General features: G+C 40.5%; 1 protein-coding gene across 9 annotated transcripts in view; it reads right to left on the bottom strand.

The window, feature by feature from the left end:
• Positions 1-483: 483 nt before the first annotated feature.
• Positions 484-9,672, bottom strand: part of ATXN7L1 (ataxin 7 like 1) — a 258,320-nt gene continuing 249,131 nt past the window's right edge. For 8 of the 9 annotated variants that reach the window (XM_020984561.2, XM_078154441.1, XM_078154438.1 and 5 more), the window contains 2 exons: positions 5,848-5,922; positions 484-4,527 (listed from right to left, as the gene is read on the bottom strand). In XM_020984561.2, coding sequence (XP_020840220.1) covers positions 4,486-4,527; positions 5,848-5,922 — 117 coding nt within the window. In that variant the 3' untranslated portion in view covers positions 484-4,485. The remainder of the gene's footprint in view (positions 4,528-5,847; positions 5,923-9,672) is intronic. The other variant, XM_020984562.2, reaches the window with a different exon arrangement.

Genomic DNA, 9,672 nt, shown 5'->3' with positions numbered 1-9,672 from the left:
AGCATCAAAGTGGGGCAGTGGAATGAGCAGAGGGCTTGGAGTCAAGAGGGCCTGCGTTCAAATTCCAGCTTTACTACATGTGTGACCTCAAGCAAATAACTTTACCTCTCTGGTCTCGGTTTTCTCATCACTTAAATGAGATCACTGGACAAGAAGACCTAGAAGGTAGGTCCCTTCTAGGTCCAAATCCACGATGTTCTAATTTTTGGAAAAATCTATACATTCTGATTTGATCCTGATACAAAAAAAGGGTTAGATTTAGTTTCACTGGGAAAGAGGTCAGAAACAGACAACTTTACCATTTGGAAAGGCTACATTCATTCTCTTTGTCTTTTCAGTTGGTTTCTCTTGCAGAATTGTGGGTTGCTACTACAGAGCAGGAAAAGACAAACCCAAATCTACAAGGACTAATAAAAAGGACTTCTGGAAGAACAATAGCATCAGTTATGTCTAATGTATATAAAAATAAATAACAATAGCACATTTTTCTTACAAACATATAAATTATTTTATTTACAAAGCCATGTTACAAAAAAAAAGCCAAAACCCCCCCCCAAAAAACGAAACCCCAAAACAAAAAATACAATCCCTCACTAGAGAATATCTCCAGGCCTGGTGATGAACCATGGCAGTATCAATCAGATACATGTTTGTTCTGTTTTTCCTTTTTTTTTTTTAAACTGTAAGCCATAGAAGTTACTATTTACACCTACTTTAGACATTTATTCTGCTTACAATTATCACAAGCATGGAATGAATTCTATCCGATAGTGCTAATACATAAAGGTGCAGGACAAAGAATGGAAATGCTTAGTGTTACAAAATATGGATCGTAGAAAAGAAATCCACTCTATAAGTATGGCATATAATTTTTCTTTTAGAATGATTGGACATGCTTTCTTCAAAAGTCTTCTGGAAAAGGTTCTAAAATCTGTAGTAGGAAAGCACAATAGAGCAGGTGCAAATTCTTTTCTGTGCAACAACAGTATTTAATATACCCCATGACTGACCAGCTATGCAAAACCCACAGAGTTTTGTTAAAGTGCCATGGGTCGACAGCATAACAAAATATAAGGTGTAAATAGAAAAATTTCTTTTTTTTCCTTTTTTTAAAACAATAGTTCACTGAGAATCAGCAATAATAGAATATGCTGTATAAACTATTCTCTACAAAGGTTGATCAGCATTATTTACAATTGGTACATTGATACAAAAGAAGGCATACAAGTTATCCAAGTCGCTTTTTTTTCAAAAATTTTTTTTTTTATGGCTGACAGGTCTATGCATTGCGTATGTGGAACAACCAAAGCTTCGGAGCCTCTATTGCTGGAGACAAATCACAAGATCTTCAGGCAAATGGAGATGGAGGTGACTGGGGTGCGCAGTGACAGGACAGGCTGAAGAAAGTCGATGAGTGTTGGTGGAAAAATAATGGTTGAATGGATGCTACACTAATAATGCTTTATCGACTGGTCCAGTTTAACTCCATTAAGAACCCAAAAGAAAATGTTTTCTTTCCATTTCTTTTTTCAGGCTGAGCATCTTAACGTATTAGGAAGTAAACCACTGATTTGTTGTGAAGGAAGAAGTATCACGGGTTTTCAGGATGTTCCGTTTTCCAGAAATGCTATCACTTAGTTACAGAGCCAGTTGAGGAATGTAAGCAGCTTTTGATGGAGAATCTCAACATTCCAGCTTCCCAATGAAAAGATGCGTGGAAAGAGCTAAAAAGGCGGTCAAACTACTGGTAATTAATTGCTCCTTTAGTCACTGTCAAGACTTTCTTTCTCAGAAGCAGCCACTGAATCTCACAACCTTTGCTTTCCCTCCAGAAGTAGCAACAGTCCATTAATCACAGAGGGTTATTTTGTTGTTGAGATTTAAAAAAAAACACAAACAAAAACTCCTGCAAGTTTTACAACTTAAAATAAATTATAAAAAAAAACAAAACAGACTTCCTGCTCCTAAAACTGAATAAGACAAAAAAAATTGTGCAAAAATAACAAAGATATGTACACACTTTTCAGTCTGAAGAAATGTACAATAAAAACATAATTCAAAGAACATTTTAAAAATATAAACATTGCTTAAACTTTCCTAAGTTTCATATTGTTTCTGAAACTATTCTGGTCAGTTAGCTCTGTAATATAGTAAAACATAAATTATTACAAAATTAACACTATAAAAACTTACTTTAAGAATATTTTCTAAACTTTTTTCTCAAAGGGTCTAGCCTTGTTTATTATAATTCCTTAAACATTTATAAGTCTTAAAATCTGTCTTAAGCCTTTTTTTTAAAAAAAGAAAAAAGTAACAATCTCCCTTCTATTTGCAGTCTCTTCTCTTTTTCTCAAAGACATAATTAAACCAGCATATAAGTGCACTTTTAACACTGTAGAAATAAAAATGAAATCCTCTGTACTAATGTCCTGGTACCTATTATCAACTCCTGATTAAAAAAATCTTTATTTTATATATAAAAAATTTAGTAATCCTATAAGAAACACTGTCAGTGCAATTCCATTGATGCAAACTAGATGGTTTGCCTCTTATCTTTGCAAATTCCAGTTGTGTGATAAAGCCCAACAGTAGTAGTATCATTGGGTGGGGGGGATGGGAAGGTAAAGGAAGAATTCAGGGGACATGTTTGTGCCCAGCTGCGGCTGTTATTAATGTCTAATTTGGTAACAAAGACTTCACAGCATTTCTACTCCTTAACCCCCCAAATTAGTCTAATATTAAAGAAATGAGTAAACATTTTATTAACTAAATTTATTATCAATACCAAGAAATCCTAACTCAAGACTCGGAATTTCTTCCTGGCGCTGTGATGGCCCCTTGGCCCCCACGGTCACTTCCTATTCCACTGGACTTTACATCTCCCGACTACCCTCTATAATTCCAGCCAGCAAATTCTCATGAGCTTAACCTTTCCACTCCTCTAATGTGATGGCTCTCTTCCTACACAGTGGGATGCTATTATTACATTGCCCCCGGGGGCACAGGAATAGCCTGGCCACGTTAAGGCTGGTGAGCATTGAGCTTTGGAAGAGTACCAAGCAATGTCTGGACACTTGGGGGTAAGCAAGATGGGCATATTTGGTAGTTTTGTGATGCCTCCTACGGTCTCCCCTGTGGCCTATGGGTTCACAGATATATGCCAGAATGAGAGTTGGCTAGGAAACGCTTGTGTTTGTCCATACAGGGTGCTGAAGTGGTACTGACCCCTTCTTCTCAGGTGCCTTCACTAGGGAGACTCCTTTTTCCTCCTTGTGGTTAGTTTTTTTTCTTTTTTTCACCTGATGCAGGTGAGGGATACAGTGGAAAACTCATGAAAACTTTAGCAGCATGCAGGAGCCCTGGCCCTTCCTGAAGTTGCTTCCCTGTCTCTCCCAATTGGGTTCCTTTCACTTTTGGTTCCTATAACTTTGGGTTCTTGCATATCAGACACTAAGTATGGCCTTTTCCAGAGTGGAAGAAAGAGGAAGAGATGGGCTCCTAAAAAATTTCAGAATTATCATAGTCTACTTGGTAGGGGCAAGCTGTGGCTCAGGCATCTTGGAGAGTTTTCCCCTACATGTGCCTATTCCTCAATTTGTAGGAATGTGGGATGTGATGTGTCATCCCCTTAATGATACCTGCTTTGCTGTCTCAGATCATTTGTCCCCAACCTCCCTCAATACTTAACTCCCTTCTCCTTCTACTCCGAGAGAAACCCTTGGTTACACCTTCCAAAGCTATTCTTTCCCAACCTCACACCTAGATAATGATGTTGGGCAAATCACCACGTTGGTCGCAACTCTCCTGAAACATTGGTGTGGCTGATATTGAAATACCTAGTTTTGCCCTCAGCATTTGGCTCATGCCCCAGCGGGCAGCTTAAACCCTGATTAATGAGAGCTTCACACATCCTCTCATTCCTACCTGCTCCCTGTGCGCTGGGTCTGAGGCCCAGACCCCCTCACAAACAGAGTGTCCCCCATCATTTGCTATGTTATAGGAGCATGCTGAGACCCAGCTCCCTCCAATGTGACAAGGTTGGACACAGAGCAATGGGAGGTGTAGGGGAACGAGGAGGAAAACACAAACAAAAACAGAAAAAGGAAGTAGTGTATGTGTGAGAGCTTCAAGAGTTAAGGAAGATGCCAATCAGGAACCGAGGTTCTGGAATGTCTACTCTGAATCATTTTAACAAACTGATGGTGCAGCGCAACATCAGAAGCTAGAGAAGGAGTGAAGGAAAATCAACAAAAACAACTAAAACCACGATTCCAGCTTTCGGCAAATATAAATTTCACTTTGTCTTCTTTCACCTCTTTCTTAGACCTTAAATTGATTTTTAAAAGGTGGGGCTGAGACACCTAGAAGACATAGGATGTCACTTGTCCTCCCATCACTTCCTGCCCCATCCCTCCCAACCCCCTAACACCTGTGGTGGGATAGGGTGGCTGGGAATTGGACATCAAAGGTTGCTTTCTTTTCTCGTTATGGAAGGGTCCTTATTCTGCCCGTTCGGTTTGCAGTCTTCTAGGAAAGAAAAGAATAGCAAAGTCTGTTTCAAAACTGTAATAATAACAACAGTAGCAACAACAAACAACAATGAGAATGAGAACTTTTTTATGTGCACTTACAGGTTTTACAAAATGCTTTGCTCACAACACTATGAGACAAGTAGTGTGTGTACATTACAGTCTGAAGTTCCCTTCTCTAAAGGTGGCAAAGTGAATTTAACATGGTTCTATTCCAGGTCAGGCTACTGGATAGAGTCATTTCCAAAGGGTGCCAGCCTTAAGTATACTACCTCTAGGACGGCAGACAGATTCCAGAGCCTTCCCAAGGAACTGAGTTTGAATGAATGAAAGTACTTACTGTAGGGATAGGGAACCTGTGGCCTCAAGGCCACATGTATTGGTCAGTTTGGCTACACTGTGTTTTTCTCTCTTTTTTATTCTTTGTTGCAGGGGATGGGTTCTCTAAAGAAGGGAGGAGAGATGTATTTGGAAATGGAGGTGATTTAAAAACAAAAGATCAATACAATTTTAAAGATATACTGGGATGTGGTAAAATCAAAGCTGAATTGTCTAACACAATCATCTTTTTTTTTAATATTAAAGAATAAGCATTTTGAGGATCCCATGCTTCCAAGAATAGAGGCAGTTTGGCATAGTGAACAGGCCTTCGGAGGCAGGAGGGCCTAGAATAAGATACTTCTGACACTTACTAGTCATGTGACTCTGGTTAAATCTTAAATTCACTGGGCCTTACCTCAGACAACTCCCTAAGACTTAACTATTAATTCATAGCTGGGCTGATGGGGTGAGCTCTCATACCAGTGGTTTGCTACTGTGATGAAATCACAGATCCTTTGCATATACTCCTCCAGTTTACATAGTTTGTGGGTGTTCAGAAAATATTTACAGACTGAGTCAGACAGGAGGGGCCAGGAGAAAGCCTGGAACGTGATTGAGATGTCTCTTCTCTATCCTCATTCCTTTGCCCAAGAATAAATAACTCATCCTTTGAGCTTTGCCAGCCTCAGACTCCAAGAACACTCCCTGGTTCTTATAAGGACTCCCCTGTGTACTGCGCACTTTCCTAACATGATACTAACTTTCATGAAAGTACATCCCATGGAAAGCATTTTTTTTAAAAAATTTTTTTTGGCTAAGCAATGGGGTTAAGTGACTTGCCCAGGGTCACACAGCTAGTAAGCGTTATGTGTCTGAGGCCAAATTTGGACTCAGGTCCTCCTGAATCCAGGGCCGGTGCTCTACCCACTGTGCCATCTAGCTGCCCCATGGAAAGGTTCTGAGGAAGCATTAAAGTGCTCTGACTGAAGCCACTCACCTGTCGGTTGTGTGCCAGGTTGGGTGTGCTTGAAGGGCTGCATTGTGACAAAGCTACACTGCTATTTTTTCCAACCTGAAAGATACCAATAAACCAACACTCAGACACGCAGCCTGGCTTGGGGAAGAAGACGAGTGCGCAGAGGTTGGGAGAAGGCAGAAGGGTATTCAGCATGACTGTTTTTGTCTTATAAAAAAAGGTAAGGACAGTGCCTTGGAATGGAGCCTTGATGATCTAATCCCACCTCCGAAAGAGCAACTCCAGAGCAGGGTGGGGAATTCTAAATTCCATTTCCTCAGATACAGATGCAAATGATAGGTCCTGGACGGTGGTGGTTTGGTTGGGGGACCTGATTATCACGTGGCTCAGTCAAGTCTTTCTGTCTGTGAGCACGCACAGGATGAGTCCAGGATCAAACACAGACCCTCCCCACACTGGTCCTCATCTCCAACAAAGGCAGCCTTTTTATCTAGGGGGTCATGGACCTGATATAAAACCTTCCCCTTCACTCTTAGGCTCACCTTGTAGCTCGCTGTGCCATGGCAGGACAGGGAACAAATACTCCATAGTTAGCAGAGACAAAGGAACAGTGCTATGCTTTTGTTTCCTCCAGCATAAAAAGAGGATGATATTTGTACCTACCTCCCAGGACTATTCTGAGGATCATATTCAACAATATTTGTAAAGCCCTGGCAAACCCTCTCTCCTTCCCTCCCTTCCTTCTGTCCTTCCCTTCTTCCTTCCTAACATGCCAAAGGCAAAATTATACAAGTAAAAAAATTCTTCACGGAATAAATTTAGTTATGATTCTCAACTCAGTTATTTCAAATCAACTTGTATGCGAGGGTGGGAAGGGGAATGAAAAGAAAAATGAAACTTACTAGCTGTGTGACTCTGGGCAAGTAACTTAACCCCAACTGTTTTGCAACAACAAAGAAAAGAAAAGAAAAATGAAGACAAGGTTCCTACTCTTGATCCTTAGAACTGCCTAGGATAACATTAACTCTCAGCCCCCAGAAGAGGCCCTGAATATAACAGCCAAAGTCTGTGTAGGTAATCCAGCTCAATGGAAGCTGAAGGTGGCTGAGAATTATCGAGGTGGGCATACCCAGTCTTATTATTTAGAATATTAGCCACCTCAGCTATTGCTGCTATATAGCCCTGGCAACATCTGTTCTCTTCTTAATTTCCATTTTTTGGCCCTGGCTTACAGTTATTGTGTTTCCCTTTGGACTCTTTCCCTTATGTCCTTTTGCGATTTCTGTAAGATTGAAAATGCCTGGTATTTTCATCTCATCAGGCTTCTTCTCATCAGTCCCTCTGATGGGACCCTCTGCCTGGTCAAGAAGGACAGGACTGTGGGCTCCTAAGCCTCTACTTAAAGAGAGGCCTCAGCACAATCCTCATTTTCCACCAACCATGCTGCTTTTGGACTTTTTTGTCCAAAATCATGCCCTTGCACCAGGTACTGTCTGTGGATGAGACTCTTGCTGGGTAAGCCCTCCTCCTTTAAGCTTCGTTTTGTGTGCTGTCTTCTCCTATTAGGTTGTAAATTTCTTGAGGGTAGGGACTATCATTGTTTTTGTTTGTATTTGTATTCCAAGTGCTTAGCACAGTCTCTGGAACAGAGTAAGCACTTAATAAATGTTCACCAACTAATATTCTTTTATACTTTGTCTTATTGGCTTTATCTCAGTATCCCCTTAACATGTTTTGATGAGTCTCATAAACTTCAACAGACACAATCAAAATACAGAAGCATCTTTTTAACCACTTAATGTCCATCTTTATCCCCAAATCTGACTAAGTGCTCATACCAAGTTGTTCCATGCCAAGGTAGGTCATGGACATTGTTCTTTGCCCATGCTGTTCTGCTGATGGAAACTGTGCACTTGTGCAACAGGACGAGAGACAGCCAGATACCCATCACTGGTGAGAGATCCTACAATATAAAGGTCTTTTTCCACTGTGACCTAGATGAAGCTTCCATCCGTGCCTATTGGTAGCACAACTTCCAAGCCTCTCATCCTGGTCATTCCTTTCAATTCTCCTTAACGGGTTACAACTCTAACCCTAATTCCAACCTATATGTACACAGAGCCACTAGATGGTGCAATGGATACACTGTGGCACTTGGAGTTAAGAAGATCTGAGTTCAAATTCAGCCTCTGAAGCTTACTACCTATGTGACCCAAGGCAAGTCACTTAACCTTTGTCTGCCTCAGTTTCCTCAACTGGAAAATGGGGGTAATAATAGCACCTATGTGCCTCAATTTTCACATCTGTAAAATAGAGCACCTACTTCAGAGCTGTTGTGAGGACTGAATGAGTTAAGATATGTAAAGCAACTTGCAAACCTTAAAGTGCCATATGAATGCTATCATCATCATAAATCCATTTCCCTAAGAGTGCAGTTATTATTATTATTATTGTTATAGCACATCCATTTCCCCATGAATACAAATGACTTCTTTGGTACATGGGTGGGATACAAGTACATTTTCCCCTGCTTGCGGGGAGAGAAAATGAAGAGGTCTCTCTAGCCCAGCTATGTAATAAGCCTGGGGGAACAGGGAGAAGAAACATGGCATCATGACCAAGTTCTATTTGACTGACCTATTTTATAATTTCTTTCCTGGTTAGTTTATGTTGCAGAGTTTAATTTGCCCAAGCAGGTGCTGAGAACCCCAGTCACTGGTAACCAAGCAAATTAGGGATGACATAGGTTGAAGATCTAAATTTTTTTTTTTACCAAACTAAACTAGAGACCTAACCACCTTCAGAATCACATTAACTTTGAAACACTACTCCTCTTCACTCAGCTACAATGGGACCACTCCCTTCAGTTTTCTGTGTCAACCCAATGTTGGGCTTTACTGCACAGAAGACAAAAAGCTGTCTGGCCATATACCCTGTCCTTCAGCCTCTGCAGTGTGTAGCACTCAAAGAATTTGGTTATTACCCAGTAACAGCAATACTGTATGATAATCAACTGTGAATCAATTAGCTGTTCTCAGCAATTACAATGATCCAAGACAATTCTGAAGGACTTAACGAAAAATGCTCTCCAACTCCAGAGGAAGAACTGATAGAATCTGAATGTGGGCTGAAGTATACTTTTTTACTTTTTATTGATTTTTTTTGGTCTATGTTTTGCAACATGACTAACACGGAAATGTTTTGCATGTGTGCACACGTATAATCTGTATTAAATTGCTTGTCCTCTCAAGAGGGCGAAGAAGGTAGATAGGGAGGGAGAGATAAGGAACTCAAAATTTAAAAAAATAAAAATGACAGCAAATGAATAAAACACATACTTCTATTTGAAGGAAAGCTCTTATTCTCTCACCCCATCCCCTATATGTCTTTCCTGTGGTTCTGAAAAGAGCTTAGCACTTTAGAAGAGAGTGAAGGGTATGGTGGAAATAAGTCAAATCAGCAAGCACTATTAAGCACTTACTATAGGCCAGATAGAGTGCTAAGCATTAGGAACACAGATAGAAGCAGAAAGAAAGGAAAGATAGTACCTGCTCTCAAGGAGCTTACATTCTAACGTGGGAAGAAAACAAATGAAAGAAAGGTAGGAACATGAGTAGAGAAAATTCAGAGAGTTAGGAGTGGAGCCTGGAGAGGAGTGAAGACATGGCTAACCTCGGCATACTCCTTAAAATGGAGGTACCGAGATGAAGCAGCTAATCAGAAGAAGGGACCAGAGGGGCACAGAATACTTAAGGGCAATTCTTGATCCTGAAGAGGTAGATGGGACCATCTGGGCCAACTAACCCAAACTGTTAAATAGAAAAGGACATTAAAAGCATTCAAGCC

Source organism: Phascolarctos cinereus, unplaced genomic scaffold, assembly GCF_003287225.1.
Source record: "Phascolarctos cinereus isolate Bilbo 61053 unplaced genomic scaffold, phaCin_HiC Scaffold_1;HRSCAF=81, whole genome shotgun sequence".
In the NCBI taxonomy this organism is placed as follows: Eukaryota; Metazoa; Chordata; class Mammalia; order Diprotodontia; family Phascolarctidae; genus Phascolarctos; species Phascolarctos cinereus.
The sequence above is the reverse complement of the archived record's forward strand: the minus strand, read 5'-3'. Positions and strand labels throughout refer to the sequence as shown.